Source organism: Bos taurus, chromosome 1, assembly GCF_002263795.3.
Source record: "Bos taurus isolate L1 Dominette 01449 registration number 42190680 breed Hereford chromosome 1, ARS-UCD2.0, whole genome shotgun sequence".
In the NCBI taxonomy this organism is placed as follows: Eukaryota; Metazoa; Chordata; class Mammalia; order Artiodactyla; family Bovidae; genus Bos; species Bos taurus.
The window spans coordinates 60,389,126-60,409,181 of NC_037328.1; the positions used below are offsets into that span (position 1 = coordinate 60,389,126).

Consider the following 20,056-nt stretch of genomic DNA (forward strand, 5'->3'; position numbering starts at 1 on the left):
ATTTCAAAATACTTTATGTGAACTACCACTAAAGTTCTATGTGATCAGAAAAAAAAATATTTTGGAGTCTTTCAGAATTAAAGAATATTAGTACTTGGAATGGAGAAGGCAATGGCACCCCACTCCAGTACTCTTGCCTGAAAAATCCCATGGACAGAGGAGCCTGGTGGGCTGTAGCCCACGGGGTGTCTAAGAGTCAGACATGAATGAGCAACTTCACTTTCAATATTCACTTTCATGCATTGGAGAAGGAAATGGCAACCCACTCCAGTGTTCTTGCCTGGAGAATCCCAGGGACGGGGGAGCGTGGCGGGCTGCCGTCTATGGGGTCGCATAGAGTCAGACACGACTGAAGTGACTTAGCAGCAGCAGCAGCAGCGCTTGGAAAACCTCAAACTCATCAAATACTCTGGGTCCCTAGACTGTTTTTATTAAATCATAATCTTACACTATGTGGAAAATGAACTATGACACTCCATTGAGGTGGTTCGATCCAAATCTGCCATAGAACACCATGAGAATAGATCAAGGTTCACAGAGTTTTCATTATATTTGCTCAAACAATTTTTTTTTGCTTTTAGTTTCCAGAACCAGTAATAGAACTTGCTCACAAGGACCATGTTTTATGAAGGATTAAAAGAAGAGATGATAAGAACTGTTCATGTTAATAACTTACTGAGCACATCAACTAATCATTTCATATGTCTCATACTTTAAAACAACCCTGTGAGGTAGGTACTACCCCCCATTCTGTAGATGAAGAAATCAAGGTACAGAGAGGTTATATAATGTATTCAAAATATCACATTTGGGAAGTGGTGGATTCTCAGTTCAAACTCAGACCATCTAGCTCCTGAGTCTGTCTTCATAATCACACCTACCCTACCACCCTTCACTGAAACAACTTTTGCCCAAGCCGCAAATGACTTCCTCATTGCTAAAATCCAGGGGTCACTTCCGTGGCTCATAGTCTTTGATTTACCGATAGGATTTCATAGTTGATCACTTTCCACTCTTTGAAATACCATACTTACTATTCTAGCACGTTCCCTATCCCTGATTTTTTTCTCCTAACATATTGGCTATTCCTTTTCAGCTCCCTTTGTCCTTGTTTCTTCATCTCCTTGTTTCTAATCATTGGAATCTCTCACAGCTCAGTCTTGAACCTCGTCTTCTCTCATTAACTTCTTTGGTGATCTCTCCCAGTTCATGGCTTCAAATATCACGAACATACAACCTGACAAATCCCAATTGTCCATCTGTAGCCCAAACCTTTCTCCCTACTCCAGACAACCAGTCACTCAACTGGTGTATGTAATAGATACCTTAAACCAAACATTTTGGAAAAGAAAAAAAAGAACTCCTGTCTTTTCTCCCAGAGTCTGCTCCTTCTCAAGTTTCCCCATCTCCAGAAATAGCAAGCCCATCTTTTCCTGAGGCTCAGGCCACATATCTTGGAATTATCCCTGACTATTTTGTCTTTTCCTGTATTAAATCTGTCAGCAGATCTTGTTGGCTCCACTTTCAAAATATATCTAGGATCTGAGCACAATTTTATTTTCTCTTGCTTCCATCTCATTCCAACAAAAGCCAAGGTCTTAAAATGGTCTCCAAGCCTTGCATGATTCACATCCTGCAAAGGTCACCACTGGGAGTTGGTCTTATCTGTTCTCTCTCTCCTACTCCCTTCTAGCATCTCTAATATCTGTGCTAAAACCCCAGTGACCACATGTGCTCACAGCCACGGCATTGTGCTACTGATCTCTCTGCCTCAAAACTCTTTAGATGCTCATTGAGTTACTCTCTATCTTCAGCTTCTGTCCACATGTCACCTTCTCAAAGAGACTTTCTGTCTGATCTTATCATGCTGCCTTCATCCCTGTTCTCCTTCCCAACATTATGTTTTTCATAGCTTTCACCACCACTTGATGTGCTATATATTTCACCTGCTTATTTATAGAATAATATAAGCTCCACAAATGGTGTTTTTTGTTTTTATTATTATTAATATTTTATACACTGCTGTATCCCCAGCAGCTAGAACAGGTACAGAATGTTCAATAGATGTGTGAGAAGGTAGATACCTACTTAGTCAAACAGCAGTTGAATCAGTCCTGATGGTCAATGCATAGGCGGCAAAACTGATCCAAGATCACTGTCACATTCAGTTGGTTTACTCCTTATCACCACTGAAGGAACTTCTCCTCTGCCATCTGGACAGACATTCCCCCATCTTCTTGTGCCCTTTCAAGTTCCTTGGAGACTAACTCCTCTAATTCTTACAGGTAATACCATCCCTCCTAGTGATTGAAAGCTGTTGGCAGTAACCCTGATTGGGATGTCAGTGGCACCGGAAGGCCAGAGCTGTGTCCTAGTCTCACTGCATTATAGTCACTCCCTAGATGGAACACAATCATAGAGAAGAGAGTGCTTTCATCTCCCCATGCAAGGATACATCTGTGAAAGAGAGCCATTTTATTAATAGCAATTCCAAACCACTAGGAATTCTGCTCTGACCAAAAATAGATGGTACAGACACATTTTTGCTTAGGGGAGATCTGCCTTTCTCTCAGGTTAAGTCATCAGATCAAAGTCATGGAAGCTTTAAAGTCTAATGAAGAGTCTCTGGTGGATTAAAATGTTCTACTTTTCACAAACGATAGTTATAGCTAACTCAGTATTTACCTGTTAGTAGCTCTTTTTTGTGGGAAAGGAAATGGCAACCCACTCCAGTGTTCTTGCCTGGAGAATCCAAGGGACAGAGGAGCCTGATGGGCTTCCATATATGGGGTCGCACAGAGTCAGACATGACTGATGCGACTTAGCAGCAGCAGCAGCAGCAGCAGCCCTTTTTTGTGGAGAAGGCAACGGCACCCCACTCCAGTACTCTTGCCTGGAAAATCCCATGGACGGAGGAGCCTGGTGGGCTGCAGTCCATGGGATCCCTAAGAGTCTAACATGACTGAGTGACTTCACTTTCACTTTTCACTTTCATGCATTGGAGAAGGAAATGGCAACCCACTCCAGTGTTCTTTCCTGGAGGATCCCAGGGATGGTAGAGCCTGATGGGCTGCCGTCTATGGGGTCGCACAGAGTCGGACACGACTGAAGCAACTTAGCAGCAGCAGCAGCCCTTTTGAGTGTGTTGAATTCGCCTCCATGTTGATTATAGCTCAAGATGACTGGAAGATGTTTTCATACAGGAATAATTCTTCAGAGTAACCACTGCATAAAAATTTACAGATTCTTTCTCTCTCTCTTTCTCTCATCAGTAAGAGTCCAAGTGTTAATTCTCATATCTTCAATTAGGTTGCACAATTAGAAAACAGTTTTGTGAGCCAGATAACACCAACAAAATCAGAGGTCTTGTTAGACTCCAACAGTGATAGATAAGATTGCCCAAGTGAGGGCAAGACACTGCGAGACAGACAATAAAGGTAGGCCGTGTCAGTTCAGTTCAGTCACTCAGTCGTGTCCGATTCTTTGCAATCCCATGAACCACAGCACGTCAGGCCTCCCTGTCCATCACGAACTCCTGGAGTTTACCCAAACTCATGTCCATTGAGTCCGTGATGCCATCTAACCATCTCATCCTCTGTCGTCCCCTTCTCCTCCTGCCCTCAATCTTTCCCAGCATCAAGGTCTTATCCAATGAGTCAGCTCTTCACATCAGGTGGCCACAATATTGGAGTTTCAGCTTCAACATCAGTCCTTCCAATGAACACCCAGGACTGATTTCCTTTAGGATGGACTGGTTGGATCTCCTTGCAGTCCAAGGGACTCTCAAGAGTCTTCTCCAACACCACAGTTCAAAAGCATCAATTCTTCTGTGCTCAGCTTTCTTTATAGTCCAACTCTCACATCCATATGTGACCACTGGAAAAGCCATAGCCTTGAGTGGATGGATATTTGTTGACAAAGTAGTGTCTCTGCATTTTAATATGCTGTCTAGGTTGGTCATAACTTTCCTTCCAAGGAGTAAGTGTCTTTTAATTTTATGGCTGCAGTCACCATCTGCAGTGATTTTGGAGTCCAAAAAAATAAAGTCAGCCACTGTTTCCACTGTTTCCCCATCTATTTGCCATGAAGTGATGGGACCAGATGCCATGATCTTAGTTTTCTGAATATTGAGCTTTAAGCCAATTTTTTCACTCTCCTCTTTGACTTTCATCATGAGACTCTTTAGTTCTTCTTCACTTTCTGCCATAAGGGTGGTGTCATCTGCATATCTGAGGTTATTGACATTTCTCCTGACAGTCTTGATTGCAGCTTGTGCTTCATCCAGCCCAGCATTTCTCATGATGTACTCTGCATATAAGTTAAATAAGTAGGGTGAGAATATTCAGCCTTGACGTACTCCTTTTCCTATTTGGAACCAGTCTGTTGTTCCATGTCCAGTTCTAACTGTTGCTTCCTGACCTGCATACAGGTTTCTCAAGAGGCAGATCAGGTGGTCTGGTATTCCCATGTCTTTCAGAATTTTCCACAGTTTATTGTTTTCCACACAGTCAAAGGCTTTGGCATAGTCCGTGTAGCTGTAGACAAACTTTAGTGAGAAAGGGCTTCTCTGCATCACCAAAGGGCCTGGAGGTCCTGGCGAGGGGAGTGGGGGTGGGGATGTGTTTGTATGTGGTGGTAGTTGGTCAAGGAAGTGGAGTGGAGAGATGGGGTAGCGAGTGGGAATGGGCACAAAATTAGGTGATGAGAAGGGTGGGTGTTAGGGGTGTCAGTACTACCTAAAAATTCCCATCCAACATGAATGTGTGGTATAAAGGGTCCAGGGTTACAGAAAGCAACTGAAGAGCTGGAAAATCTGTGGATTGGAAACCTCTGATGATAGGCATGTCTCTATGAAGAAGAGAGCAAAATATGTTTATATGATGGACGATTTGACCCTAAACTGGCATCTCTTCATTTTTACTCATTCCCTCAACAATCGCACCACCAACCTCTTTTATTTAACAGTAGCCCAGCCCTTTCCTAGGACGAAGGATGATGAGTGCAGCAGGAAGGGTGGACACTTTGGGTAGGAGCAGCGAGTAACCTTCATCTCTGAGAGCTCGTGAAAGCAGCAGCCATTCTTGAGGACCGGAACTTCCCACGCCCAAGGCTTCCTCAGGGAATTGTTGATCACATCTGTTTTCTGTGGAAAGCCTTGGTTTACTGAGGCAGTACTTTGGCACTGGCAGGAGGTTGATGGGAATATAATCATTCCAGCTCAGCTATTCATCTTTAGCAACCTGTGTCCTGCCACCAGCCGGTATTGCAGATTTGTACCTTGTCACTGCATGTAGAGTGTGCCTGAGAAAGATGGGAACAAGGTCAACGCCCCCATTTCACAGAGAGCTGTTTCCTCTTGTTCTCCCTCCATTACTCTTAACACTCTCTGTGCCATTACTCCCAACCTTCCTCTCTCCCCACCACCAAGCTCCCAACAGAATCTCCTGAGAGTCGTTATTCCTCAGCCCATCAGCCAAAGTTGTGGGTTTCCATGGTAACCAGGCAGCTGGTGTCTAGACACTCTGAGAGATGCCTTGCAATTGAGCTGTGGATCCAGCTTCTATCTCACAACCCCCGCCCCTCCCACCTCCTCTTTCCTCCCATTTCCTCTTATTTACAGCAGGCACTAACGCCAACACAGGATGGAATTTCCTTTTGACAGGCCATTAAAGGAAGGAGGGGAAGGAGAGAGGATGAAAAACCCAAACTTGTCTCATCATATCAGTGAAGTGAGAAAACAACCGAAGTGACAGACCCAATGTGGTTCGCTCTTTCTTCCTCAGGAAGGATTTTATTTAATTAAAATATGTTAAATTAGGAAGAAGTGCCACTAGTCCATTGGGAGCCATCAGCATCTTTAAGAGCCAGTAAAAGCCTTTCAGGATAGGATTTCAGCTGATGACACAGCACTGAGGTAGAACCTTTTCACTGTTTCTTAACAATCAGTGCAATTTCTTTCTGTGCTCAGGGAACTCACACATCCATAAGGATTCCCAGAGGGAGAACTCTGGAGGGGGACACAGGCAGTTACAAGGGAGGACCTTAACAGAGACACCTCAGATCTAGAAAAGTCAAGTTTAGCCTCGCCCCTGTTTCTTCCAAGAAAGAGAAAAGCAGCCTGACAGGAGCTGGCCTGGCCACCACAAAAGAGCCCTAGTCTTCTGCTATTAACATACACGGTTTCATAGAACACAGTGTCGGAGGACTTGTGTGATGGTCCCAGACAAAGCAAGACCCTGTAATCATGTCCGCACACAGACTAAGTATGGACGGTGTCTAAAGCATACAATGACCAAATCTTTCCCTAGCCTGCTGTATGGATGATGATACTTACCTCATTCTTCCTTCTAGATATTTATGGGGAGGCCCAACCATCAAATGACACTTGTGATAGCATCCAATAAAGAGCAAAGCTCTGCTTCCTTGAATCCATCTCCAAATCCCTTCCCACAAGCTCAGATCAGTCCTTCCTAACCCCTTCTTACTGCCATGCTTCCTGATTCCCCTGCTATATGTTCTCCCTAGTTGTGCTGTGTCAATAGACCAAGTTTAGTTCAACTGTGGGTGTGTTCCTGGTAATCTTTTGGTACACTTTACCACAGAAAATTTCTTTCTGCATAGATGAGGTGGTTACCTGATTATGGGATCAGGATTGAAATTGTTAGAATGAGTTGTTTGATGCAGAGCTGGTGAAGAGAATGTAGAATTGAATCTTGGATTGTGTCTTGTTGCTGCTGCTGCTAAGTTATTTCAGTCATGTCCGACTCTGTGCGACCCCAGAGACGGCAGCCCACCAGGCTCCCCCGTCCCTGGGATTCTCCAGGCAAGAACACTGGAGTGGGTTGCCATTTCCTTCTCCAATGCGTGAAAGTGAAGTTGCTCAGTCATGTCCAACTCTTAGCGACCCCATGGGCTGTGGCCAACCAGGCTCCTCTGTCCATGGGATTTTTCAGGCAAGAGTGCTGGAGTGTAGTGCCATTGCCTTCTCCATGTGTCTTGTTAGGGGATAGGAAATAAACACTAGACCCAGAATGGAAAGCAAATCTAGGAAATAGCAAACATAAATCGAGAACTTTGTCTTCACTGAAGTTAAGAAAAAGGGGATATTTAAGAAGATGCCCAAACAAAAATACACCAACAATGAAGGAGCTAGTTTTGTTTAGTCTGTTACAATAGGGACAGTGTCTTGGTAGGATGGCTTTCCCTTAGCTTTTGTAGGAGGAGTAGGTAAGTTCTAGGTGGGTGACTTACAACTGGATTTATTTTGCAATCAAGGAAAGTCTAGTCAGTTAGCGGAACAAGATTTATTTATTTCTATGTCTACCTTGTGTCAGAGGAACAAACAATTCTGATCTAAGCTAGTCATTCATGAAAAAAAGAATAGAAAGTTCAGGAGTCTGGCTTTGTCAGTAGGTTCAAGCAAAGGAAGAATGACCTGTCTTTGGCTTTGTTATGGGTAAACAAGGGAATCACACATGAGTCTTCTGGAATCATGAGAGAGTAGACAGCAGATCACTTGGGGAAGAAGGTTTTATAGTGAGCCATTTCCTAGAGTGTAAAACAGTGAGGAGACTTCAGGAAAAAAAAAAAATTATGAGAATTTCTTAACTTCCACTATTTTCTAGAACATGGAGCTCAAGTAAAGGTCAACACTTTCAAAAGGAGTTGTCAGAAGAAGATCAAGTGTAGTAGTAAATGAGAAAAGTCCTTCTGATTTGGATATAATTGGAGGGGGTGAATTTGAGGAGAGCATTGTTAGAAAAATGATAAAGTCAGCTCCAAAAGAATGAAGAGGTGAGACAAAGAAAAGGTGGCATAATTAAAAAAATATATATATATATATTTTAATGAACTTTGTTGATTGAAGAGGGGAAAAAAAACAGGTAAAATTCTTGAAGAAAGAGGCTGTTATCTTTTCATTTTTGGACCTTCTTCTACAAAAGAAAGCATATTGAGGGTATATTTTGTTTGGTGTTATTCTAGAGGAAAGAACTGCATGGAAACTTAGGGGAAGCAGATGTTAGCTGATTCTCAGGAATAATGTACAGTTAGAGCTGGAGTGGTCTGTTGAGGAGGAGGCTGTCCATCTGCTAGGAGGGTTCTTCTATTAGGTGAGTTGTTGGTGGCGGGTCTCCAGCGAGCCTTTCCATCCTAAGGTTTCTGTGTGTTGCTTTCAAATAAACAGGATTATGAAGAAGGAAAGAGAGTAGGAGGTAGATTCTGGATATAAGGTGTGTCTTAGAAAATAGTTTTATTAGAGAAAAAACTCTGAGTGGAGAAAAGAGAGATAGCCTTCCTAGGACAAGCTTCCCCAGAGCAGTGCTGTGTGATGAGCAGGACAGGTATGAGTCCATGGTTCTGTCTCACATAAGCTACAGACTGACCATGAATCTCATTCTTTAACTGATTTTTGTCCCAATGTCTCCAAATAGCCAGGTGTATTACTCTCTTTGCCACTAAATAGAAGAGCTTTGAGATCTTTACAGAAAAGAGAGAAATCAGCACAAATATGAATATCACCTTTTTTTGATACAGTTCTGGTTATGTTCCAGTGAATGCTATTGATTCTCAAAGCAATTTTTCATTCAAAGGCAATGCTGTAATTTGACAGGCCCCAGGAAACCAAAACACACAATGAGTGCAGAATGAATTGTCCCAGTGAGGGGTTGGGGGTTGCATCTATTTACCCACATGCAAGCATATAACACAAACACCTTTTATAGGGCTTTCTTGTTACAATAATCTTTTTAAAAACTAATTTCAAAATTGAGTTAACCTTCTCAGTCAGCTTTTGAACAATCTGCTTTCATTGGGAAGCAGAGGGAGTGACAGATGGGGGAATGATATGCACTTTTATGTCTTTTTCTCTGGATCTAATACTAATCTCTTACAGATTCCTGTATCTGTAGTAATTTCAGTGACTTCTGGACTTTCATTATCCAGTAACTCTTCAATCCCTTTCACGGTCCAGTAACTCTTCAATCACTTCCCTGGTGGCTCAGACGGTAAAGAATCTGCCTGCAATTCGGGAGCCCGGGGTTCAATCCCTGGGTTGGGAAGATCCCCTGGAGAAGGGAATGGCAGCTTATTCCGTGTTCTTGCCTGGAGAATCCCATTGACAGAGGAGCCTAGTGGGCTACAGTCCATGGGGTCACAAAGAGTCAGACACGACTGAGCAACTAAAACTTTCTTTTCTTCAGTCACTGAGTTTATGAAGCCTACCATAATCAATGATAACTGTTTAGCTTAAGCCACTAATTGCAGAGGTCCCCATTTTTGTCCCCTCTCTATTTAGAATATTCACGTCACCTCTCACCATCTGTGCATAATGTTTTGAAGTTTGATAAAAGAGTAGTCCTCAGACCTGGTTGGGCAAGCCTCCAGCATATCTAATATTATTTCTGGTAGCTCTTAAAGTAAAATTATATTGAGTTTACCCTTTATTTCATAAAGGAGAGAAGGAATGGAGGGAGGGAAGAAGAGTGATGAGGGAAGGGAAAGGGAGGGTGGGGAGGGAAAGAGCAGGGAGGAACAGACCTACACAGTGCATTTAGGCCTAATAAGGAGAGATTCAAGTTAAAACCAACAGTGCAATACATCATCCCCAAAGAGTCATTATGGTATTACAGGAGGACTGCTGAATTTTAATTAGCTGTGAGACGGGGCAAGTCACAGAAACACTCTACCTTCAGTTTTTCTCGGAGTGAGGGGCTGAGATCAGATAATCTCTAAGATCTTCAGCTTTCATTATTCTGTAATTTTACAATTTCACAATTATGAGCTCACTCCACGACAACATATACAGATTTTGCATTTTGTCCTGAATTATGTGGTTTATCCACTTGCAGTGATAAAATTAGCAAGACAACTGCCAAGTCTTCAGTTCTCTTTGTGCTGTGTAGATACAGCCATAAGGGAAAATTAAACAACACAGATAAATAATTGTCTGGCTAATCTCAATCACTACCCAAACACATCATGGTGAGACATGGCAAAGCATGAGCTGAATATGACTCATAAATATAGTGCTTCTATTATAAAATTTAAATGTTATCCAAGCAATAGATATTTATATGTAGGAAAAAAATTTTAGACAGCTGTAGTCACTATTGGAGTGACCCTTATAGAATTAGAATTATTTCTAGTTTGGGTTTATGCATTTTAGCTGTGGAGTCAGATAATCAAATCGATCTGACATATCTAGATCTGCTTTTGCTTTTAAAGACAAACGTTGAAAATATTTGTAATTTTTTAATAAAGCATATTAACTCAAATATGTTAAAACATTACAGATCATTGGTTGAATTTTTAAATTAAAACCAGTATAATCTAGAAAATAGTTCACTAACTTTCTCTAGGTCTGACAGACACAAATTACTACACTTCTGATCACAAGATAAGACTTAGGATAACTCACTGTTGAAAGCAATGAGTATAATGGAAATACCTAAGGAAATACAGTAATTTGAAATAGCTTGGTATAATACCTAAGAAGCCTGATTCAATCAATGGAAAAAACTTCAAGAAAGAATAGCTAAGAGTAAATTCAATGAAAAATGAGCAACAGACACAATTAACCTGTTTGACATTTCCTTATCTCCTAAGTATGGACCTAAATAATTAACATCAACTACATGAGGTTTGATTTTTTAGAAAGTTATTAACTTTCTATGAAATGCAGGAAGAGGAAGTATAGATAATCTTTTGGTGAGGAGGGGGAATGCTAACTTCAATCATGTTTGATCAAGAGTCCTAAAGAAGTATGGCGTTTCTTTGCCTGGAATTCTTTGAAGAAAGTGGCCACTTTTCCTCCATCTTTGATCTCTTTATTCTTCACAATATGCTGGGATTCCCTGCTTGAGAAATCCAAGAACTGAGAGAGCATGTGCACAGGCAGAAGGAATAACCCTATCAGAGCAGTCTTCCACGAGGCAGGGATTTCTCCCCACAACATGCCTTGTCCACAGATGACTGAAAGCCTTCCAGGAAATGAAAAGTTCTTTCTTATAATAAAGCTGAAAAATCTCAGTTTGATCATTTTCTTTGAGACTAAAGGACAAGATGTCCTGGGTTTATTTTTCAAGTCTTGGATTCAATAATTATTATTGAATCAGGGAATTTTTCTTAAAATTGGATGTACTATCTTAAGCCTGGAGAACTGCCATCCCCTCTGTAACTTGCCCACTGGACACAAGGTTTACTGTATATCTGAGAGCAGGAGGTCCCGTGGTTCTTGCTCATCCAATATAGTAAATGTATTTTTGCTACAACCTGGAGGGAATCAAACGGAGCTAAGGGCAGGGATAAGGTGGTTACCTACAGACTGTCATGTAGGTATGAAATAGAGAAGATTGTCCTCTTCTTAAGTAAAAGCAATTTCAGAGAAGTTCCTGCCTTTTGAGATATTACTATTTAGCATCTTGGTTCTTGCATTAGAGAATCATGCCTCTCAAGTTTGGCCAACAGTCAGCTTTGCCCTGGTGATTAATTTTGGGCTTTAGACCTTGACCTCAAAGCTGTTTTTTCAAATAATTATTATTATTTTTACTCTACAAGCAAAAGCTTTATAAGGCACAGACTTCTCTCTCCCTTTCTTGGGATACTTGAAGAAAGTTTATCTTCGGCTGTGGGCTAAGAATAGATGAAAGTGGAAGTTAAAGTCTGCCAGTCATGTCCAGCTCTTTGTGACCCCATGGACTGTACAGTCCATGGAATTCTCCAGGCCAGAATACTGGAGTGGGGAGCCTTTCCCTTCTCCAGAGTATCTTCCCAACCCAGGGATCCTGGGTCCCCCACATTACAGGTGGATTCTTCACCAGCTGAGCCATGAGGAGAGCCCCAAAATACTGGAGTGGGTAGCCTTTCCCTTCTCCAGGGGATCTTCCCGACCCAGGAATTGAACCTGGGTCTCCTACATTGCAGGCAGAATCTTTACCAACTGAGCTATGAGGGCTTCCCTTGTGCATCAGCTGGTAAAGAATCTCCCTGCAATGCAGGAGACCTGGGTTCGATTCCTGGATTGGGAAGATCCCCTGGAGAAGGGAAAGGCTACCCACTCCAGTATTCCAGCCTGGAGAACTCCATGGACTGTAAGGTCCTTGGGGTTGCAAAGACTGTGACACAATTCACCTGTGCTATGCAGATTTCCTGTTTGGACTTCCCTGATAGCTCAGTTGGTAAGAGTAGATAAGCATGAATTAGTGGAGAGAGAGAAAACTCTTATGTATGAAGCACTTAGGTGACCAAGGAAATGGAACCATATTAGTTTTTTTTTCCTCTCATTTAATGATCATCACAAATCTATGAGGTAGGTATCATTATTTCTACTAAAGGAATAGCAAAGCAAGGGAAATATATCAATATATTAAATACCAATATGTGAAAGCACTTAGCACCTGGCTTGGCACATAGTAAACATTAAACCAGTGTTAGTTCCCTTCCAATTACTTAATAATAATATTTACTGAGCAGTTTACTGAAACATGCCATTCATTATTAAGTACTTCAAATAATTAACACATCTGAGTGTTTTAATAACCACATGAAGTGGGTTCCAATATTAACACCAGTTATAGATAAGGAGAGTGAGACAATAGAGGTTGAGTAAATTACTCCAAATCATGGTAAGTATCAGAGATGAAATTTTAAAGGAACTTAAAATGTAAATATAGTAAAAATAAAAAGCAAAAACAGAGCAAAATATGACCACCCAAAGTCATGATCCCCAGGCTGACAGCTGGTACCCAGCTCAAGAGGAAGATCATGTAAGTGACAAAGGGACACATGTGAGTTTGCTACTGAAATTTTTGATTACTTTCCTTTGAGCCTTTGAGGAGATGATATTTAATATTCAAGAAAAGTGAAAATCAGAAGGAAAGGAAGCACACGTCCCAGCCCAGTCGTGGTTGGTAGAGTAATTGTGGGCATGGCCCCAGGATGATAGCAGCTTCTATTTAATAAATGTTGACAAGGCTGGGGAGAGCTGGGCAGGTCCCAAGAGATAATGTTTTACTGGGAAATCCACTCAACCTAATTTCAGTAATGTAGGGCTGCGGAGGGGCCTGGACCAGTGCCAGTAAACAGGGCCATTAGAGTGCAGCGTAGGCACTGGCAGCTGGGAGCGCCGCCATCCCTCCTCAGCCCTGCAGCCGGCGCCTGGCTGAGCACACAAGCAGCCGCTGCTGCATATGCTCCCGGTATTTGCTCACCAACAGAACTTGCAGGCGTGCTGTTCTCACCCTTTCCAGGAAATGAATGGAATGCACAAAGGCAGGAGCTGCTTCCGGAAACTATTTTCAGCAAGAATCAGAGAGCCGGTTAGACATACCTATTTCAAGGACCACCGTGAAAACATCCACGTGGGTCCCCTTACTTGTTTAAGGCAACCACCACCCAGTTCCAGATGGATGTAGAAATGACTTTGATTTTTATTACTGTCTTAATGAGGTCTTGATCTTTCTTAGGACTGGTAGTTGCGGGTCAAGAATATGAAAACTACTAGAGTTTTACATATTTCAAATTTTATGATATTGTTTAGAGATATTCAACTTTGCAAGTCCAGGAGAAGTGGCCTAGGAGAAAATATGTCTTTTTAGGCTGCTCTTGTCTTGTCTAGATATTACTGTTTCCTTTACCAGCCCTTCTCCCACAAACAAAGCACATGAAAATAATTACTAGCATATGAATTCCAAGAAGGCAGATTTTTGCTTGGTATTTTAGTTGCTGTATCGCCATTGCAATGCATTGCATTTGAAATGCATGGCACAGTGTATGGTGTGTAATAAAGGTCCAGGACCTTTTACTGAATAAATCAATGAATGAATGAACACATTTCTTTCTTCCCTTTTGAAGTACCTTTCAACTCTAGAACATGAAGAATACATGGCTTTACTGTCTATAATGTTAACTTACTCTCTTTAAGGTAACACAGAAATCACAAAATTCATGAGATTGCTAGTGAACATGGTGATTTCTGAGAGGTTCAGTGCTGGACATGGGACATTCAAAGTTGACCAGAAGATACTGTCATTACCCTTGAAGATTTTAAAGGTCCCTCTCACTGCCAACATCCTATAATTATGAATGTCATTGCCTATTAATGGTATTAATACTAAAGTCTTAAACAAGAACAAGGATATTTTCTGGTTTTCTCACTTTTCTTCTCAATACTTGGAGGAATGTCTGGCACACTGCAAGTGTTCAAAATCAGTTTATTGAACAACCAAATGAATAATTATATTTCAAATAGTTTGAAGCATTTAAGAGAAAATGATATGTAGATATTGAGGCTCTTTTAATAGGGAACAGACCGCAGTGACTTCCTGTCACAATGAACAGATGCATGTCCAGCTTAACCTTTCCTCCTGGACCCAAGCAAAGGATAACAAGAGAAAGTGAGGGAATTTGGAAAGATTTAACCTGATTCTACCTCCAAAAGTGGATCGAAAGTTTGGCTGCTTCTCAGAATTTTCTGGATCTTTGTTCCTTTGATTTCCCCTTTTGAATTGTGTTCTTTTATTTCCACAAATATACCTCTCTTCTCACCTATCCTGCTTACTTTCTGATCTTTTGGGTTTCTTAACCTCCTTCAAGTCATATATAATAGCTCCCAAGTTTTTGAGTAAGAGAGGTTTGAAGTCTTCTCTTGCTCCTGCAGTCAATCTTTTATGTTCTTCTAGACAGTTCAAATCAATATTCTCTTTCTTTGCAGTTTGGAGACGGCATTAAATATGTTGTTTCTTGGAACTGGTAAGAACAGTAAAGCACTATAGGCATATCTTTAGTCTCCAAAGGTTTGGGCAGGGCTAGGGAACTAAATAAATTATCTGAAAGAATTCCAAATTGCTACAAAAAGATCTAACAAATGAATCTGGAAGCTTTCTTCTGGTAGAAAATTAAGTGGTCCATTAAAGCATTGAATTCTGTGATCCATGAGGCACACTGCTGGTACATAGAGTATTATGAAGATCAGAATTGAGTTAGTTTTCACCCAAAACTTTTGGTTGGAAAATGTGATCAGTGTGCTGGTTCTTCAAAAGTCACCTTGGAGGGAATAGCCTTAAAAAATCTCTATGAATAGTTGCAGATAGTCTTTGCAAACCCCACAAAATAGATCAGACTTTAAAACTTTGATCAAAAACAAGTCATAAGATAAAACGACCTATCATAGTTGCTGTTTACCAGACCTGGAATTTATTTATTCTTAAAACACACACACAGACACACACACACACACACACATTTATTTTCAAAAAGATAAGCATTTTCTCCTACTGAAGAGATTTAAAAGAATATTATTAGATAGATGTTCTAAAGAAGAAATTCCAAAAACTATATTTAGCAGCAATGGTCTTGTTTGGATATAAATGTTTGGCTTTATCAGAATATAAATATGTAGCTGACTGATTTCAAAGAAACATTTTATGAGCTCTTCTAATAGTCTCCCAAAAGTTTTCCATTTCTCTAGTCTCAGCATCTCTTAATTCTTAGAAATATTTTTTGAAAAATTGACTCCTTGGCTGGTATCTGGGAACTTGAATTTTGAGAGGGTTCTCACCACTTCCTAACTAAGAGCATTACCATGCCTAAACTCTTTGTGCCAACAATATGGTTTATGCTGGACATCTGTTTTCCTCTAGGAGTCTGGATTTGGTATATGCTAGGTAGAGGGTGCCTACATGACTAGCCTTCAATAAAAACCATGGCCTTGTACACTTAAGAGAGCTTCCCTAGGCTATGACATTTGCACACGTGCCATAATTCATTACTGATGAGGAATTAAGCACATATTGCATGACTCCATGGGGAGAGGGCTCATGGAAGCTTGTGCCTGGGTTCCTCCAAACTTTGCCCCATACAACTTTTTCCTTTGCTTTAAAAAAAAATTATTGGGATATAGTTGCTTTACAATGTTTTAGTTTATGCTTCATAACAAAGTGGTCAGCTATATGTATACATATATTCCCTGTCTCTTGAATCTCCCCCTACCATCTAGGTCACCACAGAACACCGAGCTGAGCTCTCTGTGGTATACAACAGGTTCCCCCTAGCTATTTATTTTACACATGATAATGTATATATGTCAATACAATCTCCCAGTTCATCTCACCCCCTTAACCCACCTTGCCATGTCCACATGTCCATTTTCTATGTCTGAGTATCTACTCTTGCCCTGCAAATAGGCTCATCTGTACCATTTTTCTGGATTCCAGATTTATGCATTAATATGTGATATTTGTTTTTCTCTTTCTGACTTACTGTATGACAGACAGATTCTAGGTCTATCTGCATCTCTACAAATAAGCCAATTTTGTTCCTTTTTATGGCTGAGTAATATCCCATTGTTTATATGTACCACATCTTTATCTATTCATTTGCCAGAGGATATTTAGGTTGTTTCAATGACCTGGCTATTGTTAATAGTGCTGCAATGAATATTGGGGTACATGTGCTGCTTTTTTTCCTCTTCATATTCTTTCATTTAGTAAATAATAGCCATGAGTAAAACTATATGCTGAATCTGGTGAGTCCTTTAGCAAATCTCTGAACCTGAGGGGAGTCGTGGGGATCCCAACACATGGAGTTTAGTTTAATAACAGATGTGACATCAGAGTGAATGGATTCTCTTTCCATTAGGTGGCATATTAGTAAGCTGTCTATAATACGAAATCTGTGAGTTCTGTCAGAAAACCACACAGCAAGTTATTAGAAAATCAACTCTTCCTTAAGGAAAAAAATGATCCTTTATAAAAGCACAAAGTATTTCTTATTTAGCAAAACACACTTGCCTTATGGATAAGTATAGTCATCTGGAATGTTTTTGATGGCAAAAAACTAAAAACTACTACAGTGGCTTGAAGAGATGAGTTACTTGTCTCACATTAATAAGAAGAAGTCTAAGGGAAAGTGTCCCGGAAGTACTGTGGTCCATCACAAGTAGGTTTTTTCCTGCTTTTCTGCTTCATCATCATCATGTGCTCAGTGTTTCCAGGTGGTGCAGTGGTAAAGAATCCCTGCTGATTCAGGATACATGGGCTCGATCCCTGAGTCAGGAAGATCCCCAGGAGAAGGAAATGGAAACCCACTGCAGTGTTCTTGCCTAGAAAACTCCATGGGCAGAGGAGTCTGGCAGGCTAGAGTCCACGGGGTCACAAAGAGTCAGACACGACTCAGCACACACATCCTTAGTGTGTAGTTTTTGTCTTCATGATCGCGGGCTGGCTGCTACACTACCAGGTATTGTTTGATGTCACGGTCATCAGGAATAGGAGAAAACAAAGGGCAAACACCTCTTCTAGAGTCCTCCTGGGGAAACCTGTCTCTTAAGTGACCATCACTGTGTGACATGAACATCCCTACCTCCAAGGGGATTGTACAAAGACAAGTATTGTACTTTCCAACCTTTATAATATTAGAAATAAGGAGTGAGAAATTTGAAATGGATGTTGAATGATCCAAATAGTATCTGATAAGTCTGACATTGATGCAAAAGAAATACAAGCTCAAGGACTTCTCTGGTAGTCCAGTGGTTGAAACTCCATGCTTTCAATGCAGGGAGCACAGGTTCGATCCCTGACTGGGGAACTAAGATCCCACATGCCATGCGGCAAAAAGAAAAAGAGAAATACGAGATTGTTGTGGACCCTCTATGTGTGGACACCTTGTTTGTACAGCTGAGAGATTACAGACCATGGTAATTTCTGTTTAGTGGACTCCTTGCCCATGATATCATGGTTTGATTCCTGAGCTCTTTCCTATACATCACTGAGCAACTTCTTGGGGGTAACCTCTTCTGAACCTGGAAATTACATTACTGAGATAGCAATAGTCTCTTTATGTCTGAAATCTTTTATGAAGCAGTATGAAAAGAAGAAATCCATCGCACTGTCATCTGAGCATATGAGACGAAATACTAACTCTCCTTCTCTCACCCTCCACCCCTCTGTTTTCTTCCTCAGAAGCTGTAGATGAAACCAAACCTAAGGACAGTGCCCGGCAGGATGAGGGTAAAGGAGAAGAACGTGAGGCGGACCAAGAACATGCCTGAACTTCAAGAAATGGCTTTCCACGTCCCCACTCTCCCCTCTCCTGAACCCTGTCTCTCCTCACCCTCTTCTTAACTCCACTCTGAAGTTTCCCTTCCTGTCCTGCTCACGTCTGTGAGTCTGTCCTCTCCCACCCACTGGCCCTCTTTCTCTCTGTGTGGCAAACATTTAAAAAAAAAAAAAAGCAGGAACGATCCCAAGTCAAACAGTGTGGCTTAAACATTTTTGTTTCTTGGTGTTGTTATGGCAAGTTTTTGGTAATGATGATCCAATCATTTGGGAAATTCTTGCACTGTATCCAAGTTTTTTGATCTGGTGCGTGTGGCCCTGTGGGAGTCCACTTTCCTCTCTATTTCTCTCTGTTCCAAGTGTGTGTGCAATGTTCCGTTCATCTGAGGAGTCCAAAATATCGAGTGAATTCAAAACCATTTTTCTTTTCCTCCTTTTCAATGTGATGGAATGAACAAAAAGGAAAAAAAAATTCAAAAAACCCAGTTTGTTTTGAAAATAAATAAATAAAGCAAATGTGCCAATTAGCGTAACTTGCGGCTCTACGGCTCCTTTTTCAATCTGAATATTAATAAACCATGAGAGTAATCAAACTCCAATGGCTCTGTGTTTCTGTACTGCCTTCTCGTGGGTTGGGTTGACACACTGAGGTTCTTACATTTTATCTTTTATTTCTGACCTCCCAGTCTGATACCAACAACCCTGACAAAGAAAAGATGGATGAAGCCATAAGGCTTCAGTCAGAACAAATGGCGTAGGTCCTTAATGGGCCTGTTGGGCGCCATATTATTTTTGTAGGACTGCTGTAACAAAGTACCACAGACTGGGTGGCTTAAACAAGGACCGACATTTATTCTCTAACAGTTCTGGAGGCTTGAAGCCCAAAATCAAGATGTTGTTGGCAAGATTGAGTCCTTCTCAGGGCTGTGAGGGAAGAATCTGTCCCAGGTCTGTCTCCTCATTTTATAAATGATGGTTTCCTTCCTGCATAACTCTTAGAAACCCCCAGGCTTTTGCTTAGATAATTTATTTTTAATCCAAGTATTGACCTGTGTATTTGATTATTTTCTCAGTTTATTAGCTTCTGTTAGACTCATCCCTTCACAATGCAACTGACAGACTCTTGGTTAGTCATAATCACTGTTCCTGCCAGCGGTGATAGTATACAAAGAGACGGTACATTTAGCACGTCCACCTTTTTCCAATATCCTTCCAGTTTCTGTTTTTTAATATCCTCTACTAGGAAGTAAAGAGTTCCCTTCAGAAACAAAGCAACGTCCCTAAATCTTGAAGCATCTGATGCTGTTCTTTTTCCCTCTAAATTCCCTAAGTCAATTCTGATACAAGTTCTTAACATGTCATCCTTTGCCCTGACCTTGATTCTTACAGACAAACAACGCCAGTGGACTCCCTTCAGCTTCCTACATTCATCTGCACATAGAATTTCCCAGCAAGGAAGAAAAAATTGTGTCAAAGCCTTAAAATTAATGAAGATCATGGAAAGAAGTGATCTTAGGAGATACAACCTACAGGTTGGTAGTTCTCAGCTTTGTGTGGAGCTAGTGCCCAGTTAATGCTCTGAAGAAACCTGATGTCATGTGAAGGATGAGTCCTTACTGGGTTAAGGGGTCTTTCCTCATCACTGACAGTAAGTGGAAGAAGCACAAGGAAAAGGTCTGTAAGAAAAAGCCCAGCGACTTCCCTAGTGGTCCAGTGGTTCAGCTCTGAGCTTCCACTGCAGGGGGCATGGGTTCAATCCCTGGCTGGGGAACTAAGATCTCAGATGCCAAGAGATTTAAAAAAAACAAAAGCATAAAAATATCAAAAGGGAACCATCAATAACATCATATTAAAATGATTTAAGAGTTTTTAATTTATTCTGAGTTTGTGTGATTTCCACAGAGGACTTTGCAAGTATCTGGAATTAAATCTTGATCTGATTATGGTCTCATCAGATGTGAGAAGGGATTTTAAAAAAAGGTCTTCCGTGGGTTGGAGCCATA

General features: G+C 41.1%; 1 protein-coding gene across 1 annotated transcript in view; it reads left to right on the forward strand.

Moving 5' to 3' along the window:
* GAP43 (growth associated protein 43) overlaps nucleotides 1–18,652 on the forward strand; it is a 101,103-nt gene extending 82,451 nt beyond the window's left edge. The window contains exon 3 of the mRNA NM_203358.2: nucleotides 17,958–18,652. Coding sequence (NP_976234.2) covers nucleotides 17,958–18,046 — 89 coding nt within the window. The 3' untranslated portion in view covers nucleotides 18,047–18,652. The remainder of the gene's footprint in view (nucleotides 1–17,957) is intronic.
* The last annotated feature ends 1,404 nt before the right edge of the window (nucleotides 18,653–20,056 follow it).